The sequence below is a fragment of the Odocoileus virginianus genome, unplaced genomic scaffold, assembly GCF_023699985.2.
Source record: "Odocoileus virginianus isolate 20LAN1187 ecotype Illinois unplaced genomic scaffold, Ovbor_1.2 Unplaced_Contig_5, whole genome shotgun sequence".
Classification (NCBI taxonomy): Eukaryota; Metazoa; Chordata; class Mammalia; order Artiodactyla; family Cervidae; genus Odocoileus; species Odocoileus virginianus.
The window spans coordinates 81,402-107,860 of NW_027224322.1; the positions used below are offsets into that span (position 1 = coordinate 81,402).

General features: G+C 48.6%; 1 protein-coding gene across 29 annotated transcripts in view; it reads left to right on the plus strand.

Annotated features, from left to right (window-relative positions):
* Window positions 1-26,459, plus strand: part of LRRFIP1 (LRR binding FLII interacting protein 1) — a 161,647-nt gene that overhangs the window by 42,409 nt on the left and 92,779 nt on the right. Inside the window, exon 1 of one of the 29 annotated variants that reach the window (XM_020876453.2) lies at window positions 24,090-24,438. The exons of 24 other annotated variants lie outside the window; for them this stretch is intronic. In XM_020876453.2, coding sequence (XP_020732112.2) covers window positions 24,373-24,438 — 66 coding nt within the window. In that variant the 5' untranslated portion in view covers window positions 24,090-24,372. Of the gene's footprint in view, window positions 1-24,089; window positions 24,439-26,459 lie in introns of those variants that run through there. 4 more of the 29 variants (XM_070463729.1, XM_020876448.2, XM_020876449.2 and 1 more) reach the window with 4 other exon arrangements.

The following is a 26,459-nucleotide window of genomic DNA, read 5'->3' on the forward strand; positions in this document are numbered from 1 at the left end:
TGCTGCTAAGTCACATCAGTCGTGTCCGACTCTGTGCGACCCCATAGACGGCAGCCCACCAGGCTCCCATCCCTGGGATTCTCCAGGCAAGAACACTGGAGTGGGTTGCCATTTCCTTCTCCAGTGCATGAAAGTGAAGAGTGAAAGTGAAGTCGCTCAGTCGTGTCCGACTCTTAGCGACCCCATGGACTGTAGCTTACCAGGCTCCTCCGTCCATGGGATTTCCCAGGCAAGAGTACTGGAGTGGGGTGCCATTGCCTTCTCCGTCTTGGTGACTTAGAGATTACTTATTAACCCGTTTGCATTGCCTGTTGCAAATCTGTTTTCTTGGTTGAGATTAGGAGAGTGTCTTTGGCCGTGCTGGGTCTTTGTTGCTGCCCACGGGCTTTCTCTGTTGCGGTGAGCAGGGGCTGCTCTCTAGTTGCAGTGTGTGGGCTTCTCATTGCAGTGGCTTCTCTTGTTGGAGCACAGGCTCTAGGGTGTGTGGGCTTCAGTAGTTGTGGTGCACGGGCTTAGTTGCCCTGAGCCTATGAAATCTTCCCGCACCAGGGATCAAACCCAGGTCCCCTGCATCGGGACTTCCAACCACTGGACCACAGGGAAGTCCAAGATCAGGAGTTGAACATCTTCCTCCTTGCCTGCAAGAAACACGCCTGCCCAGGTGCTTGATAAGCCTAAAATAGGTTCTCCACCGGGTTTATCTTTTAAGATGTTGAAGCCGACACAGTGTGTTAGGCAGGTGAATGAGGGCAGAAAGTTGGACTTAAGCGGGACCATAAAAAGGACTCCAACTCGGGTAAAGGCGTACAGGCACTCCTCTCTTTAAAAAGAACATGATCTTAAACACCGCCTGGTTGTTCCATCACACTGTTCCCTAGGCAACAGTTGCTGACGAGCAGAAGACTGCAAGGTCTCCTTAGCTTCCACCCAGCTGAGATGTGTCCATTGGGCACAAAGTCTCCCACATCGCCTAGAGAGTGGGCTTGAGTCAGCTTCTGGCAGGAGATCAGGACAGTCTGGACAACTCTGAATGTTAGACACCAAGCCATTTAACAAAAACCAGCTGGGAGGAGTAGGTTTCCTGTGTTCTTGGACACTCGACAAATGGTGGTAGATGGTTGTAATTCCGAAAGGGAAAAAATAACACATTCTCTAAGGACGATTTGTCAACTGGGTTTTTTTCACAGAGAGGAAAAAGCCTGAAATGTCCCCAGTAAAGCTATTTGCCATCGTTATAACACAGTTGGCGGGGTGGAACGCGGAGGCTGAAGTGGAGATGGCTCTGTCCTAGGTGTGGTGCTCAGCCATGTGGTCTTGGACAGGTCACTTGTCAAGACTGGAAAAGTGATGTCTGCTGGGAGCAGCGGCCAGGCCAGATCATGTCCGGAGGCCCTTCCAGCTGTGGTTTTAAGAGGGAGAGAGAGAACATTTGTCCGGTGGAGGCAGGGGTGGGGTAGGAAAGAGCCGGGGCTAGGGAGAGAGCTGCTGAGCTCCTGGTGTGGCTGCATCATCTCGAACCTGCGTCAGCTGGAATCCATCACTCAACCCCGAGCCATGATTTCCAAAAAGACGCCCGGGAATGATAATGCCCACCTTTCAGGGCTGTCAAGGCTTAAATGAGATAAACCCGGAAAGTGCCAACGCAGTGTCTGATAGAGCATTCAGTGGCCGTCTTGTGATGGTTTGGGGACCCCTTCATACTGGTCCTGGGCTCACGTGGCCTCACTGCCTGCTGTTTCCAGGACCTCGACAAGACTCTCTCCCTGTCTCTACCTCCATCCTAAATCGGAGAGTGGGATCCTTTCTCTTGATGGGGCTTCTGTGAGAAATAACAAAGCATGTAAGGCACTTCGATAGCCTCTGGTACACAGGGTTAAGTGATTGTTTTTGTCATCAGCCTCAAGGGGAAATGTTCCCTTGAGAGTTGAGTGGAGATGCTGAGCACAGCACACAGGGCCGGGGGTGGGGGTGGGGTTCTCACAGCGAACTCTCCCCTCCCAAGGTTCTCATCCACCCCTTGTTTTATCTGAACAGACACACAACATCTTCAGGTCCTATATGGAGAACCAGTCTATTCTATTGCATTTAAAAAGGGTCCTGGGATCCTGGATTAAGGGAACCCCTTCCAGTTCACGTGGCAATTACTGCTGTGACACTGCTCTCCCCCTTTGTAAGGGACGAGCGGTGGCCTTGCGTCTGCTCGTGACATCGGTCATGGATCGTGTGACAACGTGCACCACGCACAGACTCGACAAACAGTAGCGAGTGGTTCTCAGCTGCTCCAGAGGCTCAGATCCGAGAGCCAGAGGCTTTTCACAGCAAGTCAGGTCCCCAAACACTTAATCCCAACTGGTGAAAATGAATGGTCCCGTGAAAGCTAATTCATCTGTCACACGTCAGACACTCCGGCACAGAATAGATTCCCTCTGCTGTTGGACATCCAAGTCAGACACTCTCCAGTTAAGGGTAAACCATTGCTTTCCCGGTGGCTCAGACAATAAAGGATCCTCCTGCAATGCAGGAGACCCAGATTCCATCCCTGGGTTGGGAAGATCCCCTGGAGAAAGAAATGGCAACCCACTCCAGTATTCTTGCCTGGAGAAGTCCATGGACAGAGGAGCCTGGCCGGCTACAGTCCATGGGGTTGCAAAGAGTCAGACATGACTGAGCGACTAACACACACGATAGTGATGACGTTTGTGTTGGGTCTTTTGTGTTCTTAGGACGACTACAGAGCATAGCTGGGGCCAGGGGGCTCTGCGAAGGCTGAGGGGCTGCGGCGGGCAGCACACCAGCCCCCCCACTCCCTCCCCCCGCTTCCCTGGTCCCCCCGAGAAAGCAGCCCAGGCCCAGGGCCCAGGGCCCACGGCCAGCCCTGGCGTGGTGTGTGTCTGTGCACGTGTGCGCCTGTCTCCCTTGTGAGATGTCTCAGACCACCTCTAAGTAAATTAGGAGACATGCATAACCAGGCTGGTAACATACCTCTTACGGCTTTTTCGCTGTTCACCAGGTTGAGAGTTTCTTTTCCTCACTGTATCTCTGCATCTTTTACTAAATGAAACGAACAGTACTGTAGTAGGTCCTCAAGTTTCTAGAAGTCTATGGAAGCTCACAACTAGCAGGTCAGTCTCAGGACATGGAGTCACAGATGGACCCTTAGAGGTGAAGGGTCAATGCCCCCCATTTCTTATCCTCTTGATGACTTTAAATGTGCAGACAGCATAGAGCTTCCTAAAGTAGAGACGGAAGACGTGGTTCTTAGGCAAGAGAGTTATACTTTTGTGTTCAATGAGAGTTTAATATTTGAAAAATTAAAAATTGAATACAAATAAGATAGTCAAAAATTCTTAGATAGCCATTATGATCATAGTACTTGTTCAAACTGGAAAGCAGAATTTTTTCTGTACCCTACAACACAAATTTTATCTTGCCTTAAAAAAATATTGACCTAAATTTAAGCTTGTTCTATACTTGGTTAATTATTCTGGTTATTCTAAAAGAATATATATTTTATCTTATATTAAAATAAGACCTTACAAATATCTTAGAATGGATGATACATATTATAAAATATTTCTCTTAGCTTGAAGTGCTAAACAAATCTTGCAATGTGATTCATCTTGTATTTTTCAAATATTGCTATAAATAAGCTGCAAAATTCTGACTTTCAGTGTCTTTAATAAATTGTTAGTTTTTCAGTTCTTCACAGAGCATAATGAAATGCGTTTACAGTCGGTAGCACTGTTCAAACTTTATAGATTAAGAGTAGACTTATCAACGCGTGTATATTCCATCTGTGAGACAGAAAATTGATCTTGTTTCTATGTTAAATAAAACTCTGACATAGATGAGCTTGTTACCGAAGTTCCTCAGCGGAGAGTTGGGTCCTCTTTTATTACAAACACTGTTATTAACACGGTTATAAACTGTCTCGTAGACAGAGGAGCCTGGTGGGCTACAGTCCATGGGATCACAAAGAGTCGGACACGACTAAGTGACTAAGCCCACACATAAACAAGTGTGGAAAAAAAGAAACATGGGGATTCAGCCGCCAAGGTTTGAAGTCACCACCAGGAGGCAGTCCTCTGTCGCCAGTCGGCCGTGGCAGGGCGCCAGGAGGCCGCCAGAAGGCTTGGTGACGCGGAGTTTCGCCCTTTATCCGGCTCTGGGTGGGGGGGGGTGGGGGGGGGGGGGGGAAGCCCCGCCGGCCTCACAGGAGGGCTCTCCGTCTCCCCCCACCTTGAATCACTTCTTGTTTTCTCAGAAATCCAAAGCTGTGTGTTCTGTCTGCATCCCCCACGCCTGGCATGGTGTGGGGGTATTTTCATTGAATGGTATGGCACCTGTCACAGTTATAAGTGGTTACTTATCTGTGCAATTATTTGACATCAGTCTCCCCCCAGAGGCATGACTGCCTCTGCATGACTGCAGAGATGTCCACCTCGCAGGTGGGCTGAACCTTGGACAAATCAAGAGAAAAGAAATACAGATCTGGACTGGGGGGCATCTGGGTCATGCTCAATGAGGCGGGGCTGGCCAGGGGCCTTACGGGGAAGAACTCTGAAGGCTTCCCGGGAATCCTAAAATCCGTGCCCCCCAGGAGCATGGGGCGAGGATGTAAGTGCAGCTGTGTGTTCACTTTCTTTACTTTCTGTGGCATTCAGAAGTAGGTACAATATGATGGATAAAAATGCAACAATTACTGCTTACTGCTTGCAAGATGGGTTGACCGTATCAGTGAAAAGAGACATGCGCCAAAAACATGACCTTGCATCACTGTTATTTCCTCTAGCAAAGCCTAAAGAGAAACCTGGCATCAGTGATTCACCCTGTGATCATGCGATCAAGCCTGTGACTTTTTAAAGCAAAAATTAAGGAAGAAAAAAAAGCACTTTAACACCCAGGAGGATTCTTAACTTTGAGTCCACTCACCCTCCAAGGGCCTTTGGTTAGATTTCAAAGGATCCCTGAAATTGGGTCAGAAAAAAAAAAAAGAGCAACATCACCTCCCGTTATGAGTGTCAGCCGCAAACCTGAGCAGAGTTGGAAGTGCGCGTGGTTTCATCGCTGAGTACTGACTGTTTTTGTGGAACTTCTCGGTGGTTGCAGACAGCTGGGGAAATTCACATGGTCGTGTGGATATTAAGGTAGATATGAGCTCTGGTCACTCAGGGCACCAGGAAATAAGCTGGTATGGGGCCAGCTATTCCCAGCCTTGAGATGCCGGGGCCGGGGCTCTGCACACATCTCCCCAGGGTTCTGCCCAGAGGCGCTAGGGGGAGACAGTGAGGCGGAGGAAGGAGACACGTCTGCTCCGCCCTGTCTGCTTCCTGTTTCTGTAAGCCGTCGCCCTAGCAACCGCCTTCGCCCGGCCGCCCTGGCTGGTTCTGTTTCTAGCATTCTTCACGCTCTCAGAAACCACTGTTGTGGAGCCCAGGGAGGTTCTGGAGCGCAATGCCTTCTGAGTGTCTGGGGTACACTAACTCACCCCGCTGTTCCTCCAGCCCTAGCTGTTCCCCAAATTATTACCTCTGCGTCTCTTCTGTCTTCTAAATCATTCAACACGTGCTTAGTGGGTCCCATGTATTAAATTACTCCTATTAACATAAATGGTATAATTTCTTTTTTTTTTCCCCTGTCTGTATTGCGATTGATTGATTGTTGTTGTTGTTGTCAATAAGTCATGTCCAACTCTTTTGCGACCGCATGGACTATAGCCTCCAGACTCCTCTGTCCGTACAGTTCTCCAGGCAAGAATACTGGAGTGGAGTTGCCATGTCCTTCTCCAGGGGATCTTCCCAACCCAGGGACTGAACCCACATCTCCTGCATTGGCAGGTGGATTCTTTATCACTGAGCCACCAGGGAAGCCTGTGATTGATACTGTATCACAATTTTAACATATGTCTTGACAGTATATTTCATAATAGCCACTTTCCTTTGTAACTGTGTATACTTTGTTTTACTGATCTTCCCTGTAGCTGGATGGTAAAGAATCTGCCTGCAATGAAGGAGACCCAGGTTGATCCCTGGGTCGGAAAGATCCTCTGGAGAAAGGAATGGCAATCCACTCCAGTATTCTTGCCTGGAGAATCCCATGAACAGAGGAGCCTGGCAGGCCACAGTCCATGGGGTCGCAAAGAGTCAGATATGACTGAGTGACTAACAGTATACATTGTTTTAAGCACTTACAAATACCATTCTGAGAATGGCCACAGGCTTCACCAGCCTGCTTCACCAGGGGCACCCATGGTGGTATGATAGAAAAGTAGGAAAGAAGTGAACATGGTCAAAGCAGCCTAATTAGTTGCAGTTTCCTTTTAGGTTTAAAAGCCTCTAGGAAATAAAAACATAAAGGTTTTTCTTTACATTCTTTTCTTTTCAAATAAAGTTACAGAGGAAAATGAAACTTTGTGTTATTTCTCCCCTTTAAAAGTAGTACATGTGTATTTAAAAAAAGTGGAAAATAGAAGGAAACAAAAAGCTATCCATACTCTCATTATAACATAAAAACAACCATGGCACTATTTTAATTTATTTCCTTGGGTCTAGTAGTGAAAGTTGCTCAGTCATGTCCAACTCTTTGCAACCCCATGGACTATACAGTCCATGGAATTCTCCAGACCAGAATACTAGAGTGGGTAGCCTTTCCCTTCTCCAGAAGATCTTCCCAACCCAGGGATTGAACCCAGGTCTCCTGCATTGTAGGCGGATTCTTTACCATCTGAGCCACAAGGGAAGCCCAAGAATACTGGAGTGGGTAGCCTATCCCTTCTCCAGTGGATCTTCCTGACCCAGGAATCAAACCAGGGTCTCCTGCATTACAGGCAGATTCTTTACCAACTGAGCTATCAGGGAAGCCCAATTTGATTAGGATCTTTGTTATTTATTTTTTCATAGATGTTATTGGAGTGTGTATGTTGAGTGTATGTGCACTCAGCATTGTCATAAGCACTTTGCATTCTATTACATACTCATCAAATATACCATTTTTATAGCCAGACAGGATGCCATAAAGTGGATATCCCAAGATCAATTTGGCCATTTCTCATGGTCTAAAACTTTTAACATAAATTATTTTTTAATGTGGTAGAACACACATAACATAAAATTCCCCATCTTACCCATTTTAAGTATACAACTCAGTAGTATTAAGTATGTTCACACTGTTATGCAACCATCACCACCACCATCTCCAGAGCCCTTCTCATCTTCCCAGCCTGAAACTTTGTGTCTATTAAACACTGACCCTCATTCCTGTGGGCTTCCCAGGTGGCGCTAGTGGTAAAGAACCCGCCTGCCAATGCAGGAGACATAAGAGATGTGGGTTTGATCCCTGGGTCCAGGAAGGTCCCCTGGAGGAGGGCATGGCAGCCCACTCCAGTGTTCTTGCCTGGAGAATCCCGTGGACAGAGGAGCCTGGTGGGTAACAGTCCATGGGGTCAAGAGTTGGACACGACTGAAGAGACTTGGCAGCATGCACTCACTCATTCCTGTGTCCCCTCCATTTGGCAGCCACCTTCTACTTTCTCCACAAATTTGACATTTCTAGGTATCTCATGTAAGTGAAATCTTATAATGATATTTGTCGTTTGGCAGTGCACTTATTTCACTTTGCACAATGTTTTCAAGGTCTTATTCACATGGCAGCATGTATCTGAATTTCCTTTTCTTAAAGGCCCAATAATATTCCACTGTATGGATATACCACATGTATTTATCCATTCACGTATCAGTGAACACTTGAGGTATCTGCCATTACTAGCCAATAAGAAGTCTTTAGTGCAGGCTCCTTGGGAGCACTTACCTGTGGCCACCAGGAGGCAGCCACTGGAATCTCACCACCCCTCCCAGCTGTAAATCTGCTTCTCCTTAATTTCTCCTGTTCTTCCCTACTTACAAGCTTCCCAGGTGGTGCTGGTGGTAAAGAACCCACCTGCCAATGCAGGAGATGTAAGAGACGTGGGTTTGATCCCTGGGTTGGGAAGATCCCTTGGAGGAGGGCATGGCAACCCACTCCAGTATTCTTGCCTGGAGAATCCCATGGACAGAGGAGCCTAACGGGCTACAGTCCACGGGGTCACAAAGAGTCGGACACGACTGAAACGACTTAGCATGTGTGCACTCCCTACCTACACATCCTTTTGCCTCCTTCCACAGATAAAGATTCTAGAAGATACAGTTTTATTTTAAGTAAGTAAGCAAGTAAGTGAAAGTCATTCAGTCGTGTCTGACTCTTTGTGACCCCATGGACTATAGTCCATGGAATTCTCCAGGCCAGAATACTGGAGTGGGTAGCCTTTCCCTTCTCCAGGGGATCTTCCCAACCCAGGGATCGAACCCAAAGGTCTCCCACATTGCAGGTGGATTCTTTACCAGCTAAGCCACAAGGGAAGCCCCAGTTTTTATTATATTTTATGCTAAATGTAGGACATATGTTCTAAATAATCATAGAATATCCAAACTGAAAACTTGGAATATCTTTATTCAAAACTCTTAGTTGCTTCACTGTAGGACAGTTTCTTCTTTTTCAAAAATTGTACCAAAGAAGAGACTCTTTACCCAAAAAAGAGAAGTTTGTGGGCTTCTGTTGCCTAATCCCCTTCTTGGGAGACGCAGTCGTATCTCCTTATCTGGGCTGTGAAGTTCAAGTCCAGTCAGCTGAGCAGAACTTCCTTCAGAGTGTCTGAAGGAAAATAACTTTCCCAGAGTTCAGGCCACTTGTTCTAGAAAAGAAATTATGATTCCTCCTACTCCAGCTCAAGACTTAGAGTTCCAGTTCGTCTTCTGGTTGCAGGGGCTTAGCAAACCTGTGCGTTTCCCCTGCACCAGAGCTCCCCAGCAGGCTGTGGCTTCTGAGCCTCGGAGATACAGGCAGAAATAGAAGGCGGAGTCGATTGAGGCCGGAAGGCAAGAGGGAGGGGCAGATGGTCTGGGACAAAAGTTAACTCACATCACTTAGTGAATAGTGACTGGTTCCATTAGGTTGAGGTTACAGGAGCCTTGAAGTACTTTGTAACACTGTGCACTTTGTAAACCAGACACCCGCACTGCACCTACAGCCAGCATGTTATTTATTTAAATACTGACTTCGCATAATCTCGGACTGAATCCTAATAAACCGCGTGCACTAGGTTACTGCCGCTGTTACTCCTGTCTGACGGATGAGGAAACCGAGGGGTAGACAGAGGTTATGGAACTGGCCCAGGCTGGCACCAGGCTCCTGGCAGAGCGCAGCTCCCCGCACGGGCAGTGTCGGCCCGGAATTGAAGGCCATTCCTCCTCGGTGCGTCTCCCTGCAGAAAAGAATCATACGGCGATGCTGACAATAATAATTAGCTTCTCCCTGACTTCAGGGCTAATCCTCCTTCAAGTCACTTTGCCTGTTTATCTTTCATTGTTTAAAATTAGATTCTGGCCTTTAGGAAAGAGTGTCTTTTTCTGAGCCTTATAATTTCTTTCCTTTCCGGGGCTTTATCAGGTGGCTGACAACAGAGTCTCTGTTTACTTTCTAGGCAACGTTAATGCTGTTTAAGGTCTAATAAGCCTGCTGTCCTGTCTGTGTTATTACGGTGCAAGCACAAACTCAAAAAGCTGCTGAGTCCTTACTGCTCCCCTAATCGCAGAGCATCCGATGGAAGAAGAAACGGCAGGCCGGGGCTGGTTTACCGTTACGATGATGGGAGTGCTGGTATTCAGACAGGATAAAGAAATCAGCAGTGTAACTACTGAAAAGAAATAGAGTTTGTAACTACTTGCACGCTAATCCGAAAATTCAGCCTAAAACCGAGTCCAGTGTCTGTGATTATATAAACAAACATCCATAGTAGAGGGGAAGGGTGAGGGGGAAGGGATAGTTAGGGAGTTTGGGGTGGACATGTACACACTGCTATATTTTAAATGGATAACCAACAAGGACCTACTGTATAGCACAAGGAACTCTGCTCAATATTCTGTAACAACCTAAATGGAAAAAGAATTTGAAAAAGAATAGATACATGTATGTATAACTGAATCACTTTGCTCTACACCTGAAACTAACACAACATTGTTAATCAACTATACTCCAATATAAAGGTAATTAATTAATTAAATGTGCTCAGAGAACAAGTTTCCCTACTTCTCCCCTCCCCCAAAAAAACCATATCATTCTCACACACCACCGTAGTTTTTTGGGTTTTTTTGCATAATGGCGAGAAGATAAGATTTCATTCAAAATAGCATTTAGGAATAAAGAAATATGCAAGGCCTATGTGAAGACACCTAATAACAATATACCAAAGGACATAGATTTTAAAAATGGAGTGAGAGGTACCTTGTTTCTGAATTAGAAGACTCTGTATTGAAAAGACGTTAATACATCCATGAAGTAATTCAAATAATATCCCAGTTTAGGGGACAAGGTTGGCTTAAAGTTAAAAAGTAGACTCCGAAGCTGATCTGGAAGAATAAATAGTGAAATCAGCCAAGAAACTTTTGGAAAAGAATGACAAAGGTGATTTTTAACCTTTTTTGTTGCCTACAAGTTCTTTGTTCAAACAAAATTCTACTTCCCTATTCAAACACTGAGTGGGCCCTTTACCGCCTCCTGAATAAAGTTCAAGTTCCTTAAGCTATTATATAAAAAGAGCGCTCTAACAATATCGGAGGGTGTTCTGAACAGCAATACAATTGTATCACTTAAATAGAGCAGCTCTTTTGTTTACTGTGCTTCCTTCCCGTCTTTGTCCACGTTCTCACAGAGTCCTATTCATGATACATCAAGAACGCGGAAAGCTCAGCTTTATGGACAGGAGTGCAGCCAAAACTCTGGACTTGTTAGGGGGAGGCTCCAGAAAGAGGGCGAAGCACCAGGTGCTCGAAAATGCTGACCAAAGCTTTCAACCTGATGCCAGCCAATTAAGTGACATGGGACTCTACCTGCAGGTTCTCTCAACCTATGTGTAAACTGTGAATTCCAGAGTCCCTTATCTGCAGGAAAAATAACCCGTGTACTTCAAAATAACAGCCAGAGTGTGCAGCAGGTGCCAGCCTGGGGTCTCACCACTTACCCACTGCCTGCGTCTATTCTGAGTCACACGGGGAGCCGCGGAGGTCACAGGAGCAGCCGGAACCTGCCGCCTCGCGAGCAGCAGAGCAAGAAATCTATCCAGCTTTTCTCCCAGACCTCTGATTTGGAGGTTTTTCCACTTTGTTTTCTTTGTTATTGAACTATTTAGCTGATTTACAATATCTTGTTAGTTTCAGGTATAGAGCACAGTGACTAAGTTATACATAAATGTGTATATGTATATAAATATATGTACATATTCTGTTCAGATTCTTTTCCATTATAGGTTATTACAAAATATTGAATATAGTTTCCTGTGCTGTACAGTAGATCCTTGTTGGTTATCTTTTTTATATATAATAATGTATATCTCTTAATCCCAATCTCCTCATTTATCCCTCCTCCCCACCTTTCCCCTTTGGTTACCATAAGTTTGTTTTCTGTGTCTGTGAGTCTTTTTCTGTTCTGTAAATAAGTTCATTTCTGTAGTTCGTCGCTCAGTCATGTTTGACTCTTTGCAACGCCATGGTCTATAGCCCACCAGGCTACTCTGTCCGTGGGATTCTGCAGCAAGAACACTGGGGTGGGTTACCATTCCCTTCTCCAGGGGATCTTCCTGAGCCAGGGATTGAACCCAGGTCTCCTGCCTTGCGGGCAGATTCCTAACCATGTAAGCCACCAGGGATTCCCGGGTGGCTTATTGTAGACCCCACATACAAGGTTCATCGTGTGATATTTGTCTTTGCCTGGCTTGCTTCACTCAGGAGGCTTTGGTGGTGCGAGGGCCCCTGCTCTGTGTGGACTCCGCCACCCGCCCCAGCTGTGTTGCCCATCACGCCCCCCTTTCGGATCAGCCCTTCCCAGAGGGTCCAGGAAACCAAACTCAGTTCTTTGACTTCCTCAGTTCCTGTGTTCTTCCTTCCAGCCCACCTGCACCGTCACACCCTTGCCCTTGGCCTGACTGCACCACCTCTAAAAGCTCTGTCTCTCTCTTCCCACGCTATGGCCCCTGCTTCCTACCTTTCAGGGCCAGTGCTGACTTTCTCACTGCTCCTGACCATAACATCCAGCCCCACTTTCGAGTCTTTACTTGAAAAACAGAGGGCCACGGACATCAGAGGACATGGTGAAATATTTCTGTCGTGACCGTTACTTCTGTGCACGTTGAGCTATGGATCTGTTGGTGTGACTTCTCTGTGTAAGTCAGTAAGTCCTTCTATAGCATGGGTGTCTTGGATGAAGGCACAAGCTCCCTGGATCAAGGGTTCTCAACAAGTTCACTTCGCCTCCCAGGGGATATTTGTCAGTGTCTGGAGACACCTCTGGTTATCACAGGCAGGGAGGGGACCGATCCTGGCGCCTGAGGTATTCTTGTTGCTGCTCGGCCACTCAGTCACGTCCGACGCTGCAACCTCATGGACGGCAGCACGCCAGGCTTCCCTTCCTCTGCCATCTCCCAGAGTTTGCTCAAACTCATGTCCATTGAGTCGGTGATGCCATCCAACCATCTCATCCTCTGTCATCCCCTTCGCCTCCTGCCTTCAATCTTTCCCAGCATCAGGATCTTTTCTAATGAGTCAGCTTTTCGCATCAGGTGGCCAGAGTATTGGAGTTTCAGCTTCAACATCAGTCCTTCCAAAGAATATTCGGGCCTGATTTCCTTTAGGATGGACTGGTTTGATCTCCTTACAGCCGAGAGACTCTCAAGAGTCTTCTCCAACACCACAGTTCAAAAGCATCAATTCTTTTGTGCTCAATCTTGTTTGTGGTCCAAGTCTCACATCCATACATGACTACTGGAAAAACCAGAGCTTTGACTAGACAGACCTTTGTCAGCAAAGGGATCTCTCTGCTTTTTAATATGCTGTCTGAGTTAGTCATAGCTTTTCTTCCAAGGAGCAAGCGTCTTTTAATTTCATGGCTGCAGTCACCTTCTGCAGTGATTCTGGAGCCCAAGAAAATAAAGTCTGTCACTGTTTCCATTGTTTCCCCATCTATTTGCCATGAAGTGATAGGACTAGATGCCATGATCTTCCTTTTTTGAATGTTGAGGTTTAAGCCAACTTTTTCACTCTCTTCTTTCACTTTCATCAAGAGGCTCTTTAGTTCCTCTTTGCTTTCTGCTGTAAGGGTTGTGTCACCTACATACCTGAGGTTGTTGAATTTCTCCCGGCAATCTTCATTCCAGCTTGTGCTTCACCCAGCCCGGCGTTTCGCATGATGCACTCTGCATGGCTGTCACATCAGCAGGGTGACGCACACAGGCTGTGGCGTCAAGTGTGTGCCGGCCAGGAATGCTGCTGGCCATCCTCGGATGCACAGGACGGCGCCCGGCGAACTACTTCACCCCAGAAGTCAGTAGAGCCTCAGTTATGAAACCCTGCCCTGTATTTGTGTTAAAGTTCCCTCTGGGGAGGGAGATGGGAGGGAGGTTCGCGAGGGAGGGACATACGTATACCTCTGGCTGATTCATGTTGATGTTTGACAGAAAACAACAAAATTCTGTAAAGCAATTATCCTTCAATTAAAAATAAAATAGATAAAGAAAAGTTCCCTTGTAGTCTAATCCCATATTTCATACACACGCCTCAGTGGAAGTGGGGATAAGAGGAAGGGACTGCAATGTAATCTGAGTAACTAAAAATCAAACCCACAGGTCAGAAGAGGCATTTGGAAATCCTACAATGGGCTTAGGGAGCCACGCCCTTCCATTACGGAAGGCAGGTCAAAGCTGCCTGGTGAGGTGTCAGGTGTAAAGGTGCCTCTAATTGACCTGTCGGCTGGTACTCAGAGCTGACGTGGTCAGGAGTGCTATTTGATCTCTAGTTATTCCAGAATTTCCACTCTCGAGCCAAACATGTCTCTCCAGACGGCTGTTCTTGGCTCTTCCTTAAACTTCGCTTGACGTTCATCTGCAGTCTTCATTTTTCAGAGGTGAGGTTTTTATGTTCTATGTTAAGTCTTCTGGAAAGATATCTGGTTCATCCAAATTGATGATAAAGGAGGTACCCATAATCTGGTACCTTTCTGGAGGCTAATAGTTGATGGTTTTCTTTGCACTGTATTTCAGGGGCTAAAACGCAGAAGGGGAAACCCTTATTTTAGGCTGTGGACATGTGTTTTTAGTGTTTCCCAGGTGGTGCAGTGTAAAGAACCCACCTGCTAATGCAGGAGACACAAGAGATGTGGGTTCGATCCCTAGGAGGGAAGACGCCCTGGAGGAGGAAATGACAGCACGCTCCAGTGTTCTTGCCTGGAGAATCCCATGGACAGAGGAGTCTGGCGGGCTACAGTCCATGGGGTCGCAAAAGAGCCGGACACAACTGAGCAATGAGCACACACACACAGTGCGTTACAGTCTTTGTTTTCCTTTAGAAATATGTATTTTCTTAGGGAGATTATTCTGGGGATGCTGTTGTAGAGATTTCTGTACCTTAGGTTAGAAGGTTGCTTACTTCTGATGTTTCCATTTGTCCTGAAGTCGGGTCGTCTTCAAGTCAAGTTGTTCAGCAGGAATGCTTGATTTTAAACCTTTGAATTCGTCCTAAGTGCCCTCACATTTCCCTCTTTGCTGTGGGTACTGTTTAAATTTAGGTTATAACTCCTGTGTTCCCCATACTTCCTTGCTATGCGTGACATTTGCCAGTAATATTTGTAGCCTGACTGATTTCTGGATTTTTCAGTGAGCAGGGTAAATGTTTGTTTCATGGTTCTGATTGTTAGGCACTTTTTATCTCTCCTAGATGTTAAACTGATAGGCAAGATTACTGAGGCCAGAGCCAAATAAATCACTGAGCATCTAGAAGAAATATTGCTTTTATTTTTAATCATTTTATATTCCTAGATATATAATGAAACATTTCCTTTATTTCTTGCCAGAAAGTGTTCTGTTAGCTAGTAAATATAGTTCTTGAAAGTAAAGCATATTTTTTCTGTCTATTCTGATCAAAAATATTTTAAATGTACTCTTCCAAGTGCATGTAGAGATATTTTTTTCTTTGAATTAGGGTTGACTTAGAGGGACTTTTCAGCCTTTTCTTATATGATGGAGAAGTATGTAATGGATTTCAGTTGTTTTGTCCTCAATATTTTTAGAAAATAATTGGCTGATATTTGTAGTGTGTTGTGTTCATGAAAAACAGAATTGGTTTTGCTAAGAGATGCTTTACTGAAGGTGTTTCTGGCCGTTTCCTTGGCCACAATACATGAGGAGTGTTCCTGTGATCACTCTCATCTTGGTCTTAAGGATCAACTGTTCTGAGGAATGGATTGAAAAAACTGATACATTTCCCCCCAAGATTGCTATGGACTTATTCCCGGGCACTCTTGGAGATGAACTTAATCCCAGAGTAAAATAAGCTAGAAATTACTTTAAACATGGGTAGAGTTTGCCCTGTGCCAGCATTACTGGGCTGTCTGGAGCCTCGTGGAAGGCTCCGGGCGCGGGTCCTGAGACCAGCATCGTCTGGGCTGGGCCAGACGCGGCTCCCCGCACGTCCTGCCACTTCCGCTCCACCTGCCCTTCTCCTCCCTCAGCTGTGTCCACGGTCTCTGCACCAGGCCTGTGGTTCTTGCTGTCTGTCCTACGCTGGACGCTGTGGTTTTCTCCTCCCCATCTTAGCTCGGAATCAGGCCAGATGCTGAAAGTCCGGAGGAACCCCCAGCCCACCCCCGCACCCCTTAGTCAGCGGTCTCGCTCACGCCCCCTCTGTTCTTCCCCCCTCTCCTTTTCACTGTCCACTTTGCAGTCTCCAAACTGGCTCAAGTCTCTTCCATCCTTAAAAACAGATGGACAGGTGAAGACGTCCCTCCCCACCCAAAACCCTCTTCTGGTTTGTCTTCCCCAGGACTGCAGTGTGTCAGGTACTATATGAGCAGAAACCACTGAAAATGCTGAAATGCAGAATTTCAGCAAGAGAATACAATAGCCAGTGTTTATCTAGTTGCAAATTAAAGGCTTTCCGGACCCTGTTGTCATCCCTACATCTCCCTTGCTTAACACCGGTATTCACACCAGCCTTCTGAATAGTGGCTTCCAGAAGGCACTTCTGTTATCTGTTTCTCTACCTACCCATCGTCCGTGTTGACTTCTTCTGTTATTGTTTTGATGATAATTTGGCTGCCCTGGGCCTAAATTGCAGCACACAAGATTGTCAATCTTCATCGCAGCTTCCAGGATCCGACCAGGGATCAAACCCAGGCCCCCTACATCGGCAGTGTGGGGTCCTACCCACTGGACCACCAGGGGAGTCCCTGTGTTGGCTTGTTCTTGTCACTCCTCTTATTCATGAAATGTAGGGATCCCCAGATTCCTTCCTTCAGCCTATTTTCTGTTATATGCATGCTACCATTTTCCTCATCACCTTAAACCAGTTCATACTTGTGGTGCCAAAGCACCTGCTGGACGCCTCTAATAAGGCTTTCTGCCCCCGCTTCCTTAGTTCAGCCCAACCAAAACTCGAACTCATCACCTTGCTTAGAAAATCCAAAGGAATTTTAAACATATATACTAAATGAAAAAGAAGTGTGGTGAATTGCTGGGTACTAGGTAGTTATGCATAAAAAAAAATTCCTAAAGTCATGTCACTTTTAGAAGAGAGTTTCCATTCTCAGTTGCTGCAAACATATAAAATACACAAGATTAATGAGAGTTGATGAGAAGCTATCGAAGTCCCTCGTTTTCCTGGGAGAATCATCCATCCATCCGTCATTTATGGACTGCCCTCCATTCCCCGAGGTGAGCACGTGTGCCCATCCCTGAAGAGCCCACTCGGTCCTGGGGGACAGTGAGGACCACACAGGCAGGAGTGAGGCTGAAGGATGTGGTCGTAGGACCCCTGGCCCAGCGTGGGTGCTCAGTAAGCAGGAGCTGTGTGCCAGAAACGAGCTCTCTCACTGTCCAGTCACCTGCCCCCAATATTTGTGTCCCCCGGAGGCTGTCAGGATCTTGGCTCGAGGGCCAAGTCCACTGTGGCCTGAGCTGGGCCAGCTGACTGGGAGATGAATGGCATGCAGGGCCTGACTCTCTCATCTGACGCGCCTCCCAGTGCCCTGGTCTTACCAGAAGACCTTGATCTGGGTACATTACTTTGTAGTACCCATGGAGCGGGAGATGGGGCCACTGGTCCAGACTGAGCCCAGGGAGGCAGCCTGTCTGCTGACTGTCTGTTCCAGTGAGCATCCTTGGCTGGCTCGGGCACGGAGCTCCTCTGTGTCAGACAGCATACTGGACACTAAGGGCTTAGACGTGGGTTAAACACTGGGCTCCACTCTTCCAGCATTCCTCTGTGGACACATGATACCACCTTTGTGGGCCTCAGTGTCTACAGGCAGACCTCTTTTCATTGTGCTTCACTTTATTGCACTTCAAAGATACTGTGGTTTGCTTTTTTTTCTCTTACAAATAGAAGGTTTGTGGCAACCCTGTATTTAAGAAATATGTTTCATTAGGTTATCGCTGCCATAGATAGTGATTCCTCTGATGGATTTGGGCAAAGTAAATTAAATGCCTTCTAAAAAGGATTCACCATGCTACATGCCATTAAGAACATTTGTGATTCATTGGAAGAGCTCAGAATATCAACATTGACAGAAGTCTGGAAGAAGTTAATTCCAGCCGTCATGGATGACTTTGAGCGCTCAAGACTTCAGTGGAGGAAGTAACTTGCAGATGTGGTGAAAGCAGCAAGAGAACTAGAATTAGAATTAGCCTGAAGGTGCGCCTGAATTCCTGCAATCTCATGACTAAATGACACTCACTGACTCATTGGACATGAGTCTGAGCAAACTTTGGGAGATGGTGAAGGACAGGGAAGCCTGCCATGCTGCATCCACGGGGTTGCAAAGAGTCAGACATGACTTAGCAACTGAACAGCAATAACATGACAAAACTTATGACTGAGAGTTTGCTTCTTGTGGACAAGCAATGTTAGTGGTTTCTTGAGATGTAATCTACTCCTGTGAAGATTTGTTGAAATGTCAACACAGGATTTGGAGAGTTTGAGAGGAAGGACTCCAATTTTGAAAGAAGTGCTACTGTGGGCAAAAAAATGCTATCAAACATCATTGCATGCTACAGAGAAATCATTTGTGAAAGGAAGGATCAATCACTGTGGCAAACTTCATTGTCATCTTATTTTAAGAAATTGCCAAAAAAAATTAAAAAAAAGAAAAAGAAATTGGCCCAGCAGTTCTTAGCCTTCAGCAACCTCAACGCAGAGGCAAGACCCTCCTCCAGTGAAAAGATTATGACTCGCCAAAGGTTCAGATGACGGTTAGGGCTTCCCTAGTGGCCCAGTGGTAAAGAATCTGCCTTCGATGCAGGAGACTAGGGTTCAACCCCTCTAGGTCAGGAAGATCCCCTGGAGGAGGGCATGGCAGCCCACTCTAGTATTCTTGCCTGGAGAATCCCATGGACAGAGGGACCTGACAGTCTACAGTCCATGGGGTCCAAAGAGTCAGACATGCCTGAGGGACTGAGCACACACACAGATGATGATTAGCATTTCTTTAGCAATAAAGTATTTTTAAATTAAGAGCCTCTTGAAGATAAGAGAGGAGAGTGAAAAAGCTGGCTTAAAACTCAACATTCAAAAAATTAAGATCATGGCATCCGGTCCCATCACTTCATGGCAAATAGATGGGAAAACAATGGAAACAGTGACAGATTTTATTTTCTTGGGCTCCAAAATCACTGCAGATGGTGACTGCAGCCATGAAATTAAAAGACACTTGCTCCTTGGAAGAAAAGTTATGACAAACCTAGACAGCTTATTAAAAAACAGAGACATCACTTTGCCTAACCATATAGTCAAAATTATGGTTTTTCCAGTAGTCATGTATGGATGTGAGAGTTGAACCACAAAGAAAGCTGAGCACTGAAGAATTGATGCTTTTAAACTGTGGTGTTGGAGAAGACTCTTGAGAGTCCCTTGGACAGCAAGGAGATCCAACCAGTCCATCCTAAAGGAAATCAGTCCTGAATATTCATTGGAAGGACTGATGCTGAAGCTAAAGCTCCAATACTTTGGCTACCTGATGCGAAGAACCAACTTACTGGAAAAGACCCTGATGCAGGGAATGATTGAAGGCGGGAGGAAAAGGGGATGACGGAGGATGAGGTGGTTGGATGGGTATCACTGATTCAATGGACATGAGTTTGAGCAAGCTCCAGGAGACAGTGAAGGACAGGGAAGCCTGGCATGCTGCAGTCCATGGGGTCGCAAAGAGTCAGACATGACTGAGCGACTGAACAACAATGACAATTTTTAAATTAAGGCATATACATTGTTTTTTTAGACATAATGCTTTTGCATGCTTAATAGACTACAGTATAGTGCAAATATCTTTTTTTACTCGCTAGGATGCAAAAACCTCTTGTGACTCTTTATTATGACACTCACTTAATTGCAATGGTCTGGAACCAAACCCACAGTATTTCCAAGGCATGCCTGTGTAAAATGCTTTGTAAACTGAAAGGTGTGGTGCAAATCTGGGTAATCGCTTCATGAACCAGCTTTACTATATGGAGTGTTTTTTTTATTTTAGTCAAAGGGATCCATGGGAAGTTATACATGTAAGCTCACTGTCTGTAGAAGTAATATAGAAATGTTTATTCTGCTGTAACCAATATGACTGGTGATTCATGTTCATGAAAAACAGCTGTGATGGCTATGCTTTGGAAAAATGGTTTTGTGCGAGTTATCTGAAGAGCGAGGTGGCCAAGAACCACCCTGCTCTCCCTGCCGGCCCTTTGCCTTGTCCTGCAAACTTGGAAGGGTTTGTCTCGGTTGCTGTAGCTTTCAGAACCAAACCACGGAAGCAGGCGATGCTGGTGAACCTAGCAACAGCCCAACACCATGGAGACCAGTAAACGAGTTAGGGTGTGGCCCCAAAGTGGTTAAATGTTGTGGCGTTTGCTGGTGAGCTATGAGTCTGATGTTCCCAGAACAAAGTTAGATCATTCTACTTACCTTCTTGTCCTTTATTAGGCGTCCCTTACGAAGTTAAGTTCCTGCACGTAATCTTCTTGCGCATTAGAGAACTGCTTATGAGTTCTGGGACATTACACTTTTGGGGGGATGGCTCCAAGCAGCGTAAGCATGGTGGCTATTAGGAATGCCTGGGACAGTTGGAGCTTTCACAAAAGCTGAGGCCCCTCTCAGGACAGAGTCCCTGGGTTTAGACAGTATCTGGGTGCTTGTAGGTGAGTGACTGCCAGCACCTTGGAAGGAAAGTAGGGATCTTGACCAGAAGAAGGGAAAATGGAACCTGTGTCATTAACCTCACAGCTCTTTATATAAAGACCCTGGGCCCACACTGGAGCAGTCAGGATGGATGGCCACCCTCTTCCTGACCCCTCCCCCGTCCCCCTCCCCCATTTTGCAGCTCGGATCTTTCAAAGGTGCCCTGGGTTTCTTCTGCCAACCTCCCTGAAAATAGAATCTGGGGGCTTGTCTGATTTCTTCTTACTTGACACTCTTAGGTGATTCTGGTTTTGTCTTTCCCAATATAAAGGATTTAGATTACTCTGCCTAGTGGAGGAGGAAATGGTGACCCACTGCAGTATTCTCACCGGGAAAATCCCATGGACAGAAGAGGCTGGTGGGCTGCAGTACACAGGGTCTCGGAGTCGGACACGACTGAGCACACACACACGGCTAGTGACCTAAAGCTGTGAGCACCAGGGTGAAAATGTAGTGCATGTCCCTGGTTTCCATTCAACCAAATGTCACTTTCTTTGACTTCTGCATGGACTTTCCCAGCACCAAGTGTGTAGGTGCCACTCAGCAGTCATCCTCACAAGTGTCCTTGGTGAGTTTAAAAAACAAGAGCGGGAGAAGGAAATGGCAACCCACTCCAGTATTCTTGCCTGGAAAAATCCACGGACAGAGGAGTCTGGCGGGCTGAAGTCCATGGGATTACATGACTGAGCATGTGTGCACGAGGGTGGAGGGAGATGGGTTGGTAGCAATAAACTGGTAGAACTAAAAAAAAAAAAAAACAAGAGCGGGGGGGCACTGCCGGGAGGGGGCCCCAGGAGGGCTCCTTTTCATTGGAGAGCTTATCAAAATGAAGGCAACTACACCCTCTACACTGTGTTCTGGGGCCCTGGGGTCTAACTAACACAGAGAAGTGTAAATTCTGCAGCACTTGAAATACAGACTGACATTTGCCCTACAGCTGGGACCGGTCTGAGCTGTGCCCCCAGGGTGGCTGGCTGGAACACATGTCAGTGTCGTGGCCTCTCATCTAGAAGGATGTTGGTACAGCTGCTGCTGCTACTGGGTGGAGTCAGAAGTCTCTTGTGCCTTTACTATTATTATCTTACTCTTGGTGTTGTTAGTTTGTTCCTGGGACTAAAATTAATCAGCCAGTTGTTTCTTCTGCAACAGTGTCCTGCCACCTGGGGCTTCTGCAGCTGGGCCTTCCCATAGCTTCTGTGGGGGCTGTGGGTTTGTTGTCTTCTCTGGGGCTACACACGATCTCTCCCAATTCTCAGCCATGTCAACCCGTTGTTGCCCAGCTTCCCTCCAGATGCAGGGCAAGGCAGGCAGGCCCGGGTGCCTTGCGGGGGGTTTCTGGAGGCAGGGGGAAGACAGGGGGCCAAGAGGCAGCCAGGTGGCTCCAGCGACTGTGCTCCAGGGGCCCTCCCCTTCACCCTGGCCACTTTCATTATCACTAGCACGTTTCAGATGAAACTCAACACAGGGGCTAAGTAACTTGGTCACAGTCCTACAGTCAGTGACAGGGCCAAGAACTGAGCCAGAGGGTTTAATTCCAGGGCCCACTTCCCTATGCAGTTTTCATAAAGCTGATAACTAGCAACTGGAACGAAGAAGGCAATGGCACCCCACTCCAGTACTCTTGCCTAGAAAATCCCGTGGACGGAGGAGCCTGGCGGGCTGCAGTCCATGGGGTCGCTAAGAGTCGGACATGACTGAGCGACTTCACTTTCACTTTTCACTTTCATGCACTGGAGAAGGAAATGGCAACCCACTCCAGTGTTCTTGCCTGGAGAGTCCCAGGGACGGGGGAGCCTGGTGGGCTGCTGTCTATGGGGTCGCACAGAGTCGGACAGGACTGAAGCGACTTAGCAGCAGCAGCAGCAACTGGAAGGCCACCTGGGAATTGGGGGTGGGGGGGGGTGCAGGTATCTACAGGCGTTTCCCTGAGACCAGCAGGACAAATGAAGCCTGTTCCCTTTGCCCGGCTCAGGGAGATGTGGTCATAGGGTTCCAGGTGGCAAGTAGCTATAGAATCTGCTGATCTACATCAGAATATTCCAACTGAAAGTTCCCAGAAGGCGATTTTATTAATGGGTTATCCTTCTCATCTGTGGAACTGTTACTCAAATTATCTTTGCTTTCCACCAGAGATTCCCCAAATCCCATAAGTATTTACACAAAATAACTTACAATTATTTTTTCCAACGTGTATAATCAAGAACTGTTAACACACTAACATTTTACAAGTGTTATAGCAAGAAGACAAGCTATTAAAGGTATGCATTTCAGTCTTTCTGAAAATCATTCTTGCGAACCTGACACTGCTGTGCATTAGAGCTTGGCAGCTGTGTTTAGGACCTCATCAAAGTTGTTGACACCTGCAGTTTCTTCCACAGCGGCCACTCTGGGTCTTTACTGGCCTTGCATTTCTGCTGCCCCTACTCCCTCCTAGGTTAGAACCTCCCATCCCCCCCAGAACCTCCTCTGTCCACCCCACCCCGTCCCCCCCACACCCGTACACCCTTCCTTCCAGAGCACCCTCCCCTGAAGCCAGAGCGGGAAGGTGAGCGCACAGAGGCCGCCGCGCGCTCTTTACTGGGAGCTAGGTTAGGGTGGCGGAGATCAAGATCGGGAAACCGGACGACGATTAACATTTCAGTGCGCACTGGTGGTCTCTCAAGACGCCTCCTGGAGCCGCCTTTTAAGAGACCTCGGCCCAGCCTTCCTGTTGAAAGTTTTTATTTTGAGGCGGGGAGGTGGTCTCTTCTGAGAAGGGCGTCCGAACACGTGCCCCCTGGGCAAGATCAGCAGGGGCCGGGGCCGCCTGGACGCGGGGTAGGAGCAGGGGGCGCCGCGGGCGCGGGGCTTGGCCAGGACAGGCTGGCATTCTGATGAAAAGCTGCGTCCTTCATTCCCGTAGCTCCCGCCCCGGCCTGGCGAGGTCGGGACACGTTTTCATGATTTGCTTGTAGGACTTTTAAAGAACGAGTCACGCGTGTTCTGGGGCTGGAGGAGGTGCGTGCGGAGCCGCGGGGGCCCAGTCCCGCCGCGGCCCCTCCCTCTCCGCGCGGCCCCGGCCTCGCACGACCTCCCGCAGAACCCTGGACGGTGCGGTCAACCTCCCCCCGCCCCCACCAACCCCGGCCCTGAGACCCCGGATCCGCGCCGAACCTCATTCTTCCGCCGCGGCTTCCTGAGCGGGAGCCGGGCAGGGGGCGCACCCGACCCTCAGATGCTTGTTCTCACCCCCGCGGGCCGCGCATTCTGGTCGCCCTAGAAGGCGGCCCTTTCTCCGGGGGACGCGTAACGAGGTACCCCGGCCAGCAGATGCTGCGGAGCTCGGACGAGGCTGCCGTGTCCGTAGAAGCTCAATTTGGCCTGAATTTGGGGCCGCAGCCCAGCACCGACGGCGCGGGGGCGGGGAAGTGGGGGCCGAAGGGAGAGGGAGGCGGAGGCGGGCGGGGGCCCGGGCCGGGCCTGGGGAGACTGTCCGCTCCGCCCCCGGAGTACCCCGCCCCCAGGACCCCGCCCCCGCGCAGAATCCTCCCCAGCACCGACCCTTCCCCAAGGGGAGCCGGGTCCCGCGCGCACCTCCCAACTCCCGCATTTTCCAAAGGCCCTCAGTTCGCCCTCCTTCCGCGGGTGGTGGGTGACCGGGGCCGGCAGGGGGTCTCCTCCTCGGGTGGGGCCCGGAGACGGCTGCGTGGTGATTAATGACCGCGCCGGGGGGCGCGGCGTGAGGGCCAATCGCGCCGGATGAACCCGGACGACGGCGAGGGCGGAGCGCAGGGGCGGAGCTCGCAGGAGGGGGCGGCCCCGTCTCCTCGGCTCCCCGCGCCGCCCCCCGCCCCGGCCCGCAGGCCCCGGCCACCTGCGCCCCGCCCCTGCGGCCGCGCCCGAGCCCGGGAACCGCGGAGGCGCGCTCCGCCCGGGCGAGGGCAAGGTTGCCGTCCCGACACGCGGGTCGTCTCCGGCACCGCGATCCCGCAGTTCTCGGCATGAGGCTGCGCTGAGAGCCCGCCCGCGGATCCCGGGAGCCCGGCGTCCACTGAGGATCTTTGCTGGCTGTGTGAGAGGGTGGCCTTTAGCCGGCAGGATGACCAACCCTGCGGCCGCGCAGAACCAGGAGATAGACTGCCTGAGCCCAGAAGCTCAGAGACTGGTAAGAGGAAAACACGTCTTCGAAACATTTGGTTCTGACTGCGAATGTTTGGACCTCGTGGATGTGCTGGGGCCGGCCGAGGGCGGGCGCCACCTTCCACCGCAACCATCTGTGCCTGGTGAGGTGTGGGTGGGCCCCGCCTGGCCGAGGACCCCCTTATGCGAAAGTCCGTCCCCTAGCGAGGATGTGCGGCGGGGCGGGGGTGGGATGTGCTCTGTTCAGTTCGCGGTTTCATTTGTGCTGCCTGCCTTGCGCCCCGGAAAGCACGTTTCCTCGGACGGCGTTCCTTGCCAAGGCGAAAAGGAGCTCGGTCTAGTCCGCTCTGGCCGCACTGACGGGCTCGGCCCAGTTGAGTGTTTCGACCGCGGATCCAGCCGAGATCTGAGACCTGCGCGTGGTCTAGAGTTTCACTCAGAACTGCTAGTTTGGTGTTTTACAAAACACAGCACCTGGGCACTGGTGGCCAGGGGCGGTGCCTTCGCCCTGAGACTGGCACCCCCAGTGGCTGGGTGGTTTGGAGTGCTTATCTTTCTCTGGGCCTTAGAGCCTTCTGTAGTTCCCCAAGACTCCAGCTCCCAAATCCTCTTTGGCTGGTCTCCTGGGGCCTCTGCGTCTGGAGGGGACCTTCCATCTGTGGGCTTTTGCAGTTATCCAGTTCAACACCCAGTATTGGGACCATGGATGTGAGGCATTAGATAGAGTCGTCCAGCAGGGGATGAAGTGGGGACAGTTTGTAATTACCCATTTTCCTGTGGCTTGTGGCTGATCATGAATGGGAATATTTAAAAGTGAAAGGTGCAATTTGGAAAAGACATACATTATTAAGTTAATACTGTAGAGAGAGAGAGAGACCCTAAATTTCCACTTTATTGGGCCCTTGTGGAACCTTAATCGAAGTATGAGCCCCGAATAATCACTCCTTCACCAGACAGGAATTAACCACCTACTGAGTATTTCTGGAAGGTTCAAGATGAATAAGACTGCCCTGCTCTGAGCTTCCTGGTCAACCCCAGAAAGGTGTAGCAATAGATTCTGATGAACACACACTTGAAAATTGCATTCCTTACTGAGGACTGTCAGGTGGGTATTATTTTTAATGTCCACATTCTGTGTGCTCCCCTGGCCTCACTTAAGGTTTCAGCCTCGAACCAGACCCTTGGAGCTGGTTCCTACCCCTTCGCCTAATTGGGAACCTGCAGAGAGAGCCTTGCGTCAACATCAGGGACGGGCCCTGGGAAGAAAGAAGGACGGGAATGCTCTGAGAAAGGCCGATGCTCCCAGGAGCCGCCTAGGCAAGCCATAGATGGCAAGAACAGACTGATGTTAGTCCTGGGCAAGATTTGAGCTCAGAGGAATGAACTGCTGGGCACGGAGAGGAACAGAGTGACCATGGGGAGCGGGGTCTGAGTAGAAACAGCACCTCTTGCTCGACGGCACTCCATGCAGCATCTCCTTAAGCCTTAGCTTACCCCGGGATCGGGTCTGGTGGAGATGTGTGCCTCACAGAGATGCTGCTGGGAGCCGGTGCCAGGAGAGACTGGAACAGCTGCTTACTGAGAAGGCGCCCACCTCCTCCTGCCCGTGATTCCAGGATCCAGTACAGTCAGAAAGCTAAGGCTGTTTCTCTTTTTTGTAAGTTGTGAGCAGAATTCGTTTGGCAGTGATGGGAGGCTATTTGTGTCCCCTCCCAAGTCTCATCGTATTGGGGGTCCTATGCCAAGGTCCCCAGGTCCTATTTATTTGGCTGATGGGAGGCTATTTTCAGTCTTTATTCTTCTTAGTGTGAACGCACATACATTTCTCTGCAGCCGTGTTAAGGTACTTGATTAAGGATTACTCTGAGTTGTTACAGAACATATGGTGTATGCCTCTTATTACCCTTCTAAAACCCCAAAATGCTGAATTCTGAAACATCCTTCGTCTCAGGGATTTTCAGTAATCAGTTGTGAACTTGTAAGAGTTTTTGTTTGTTTGGGAAAGGGGTTGTTGGGGAGGGGTTTGTTTTTAATTAAAAAACAGCA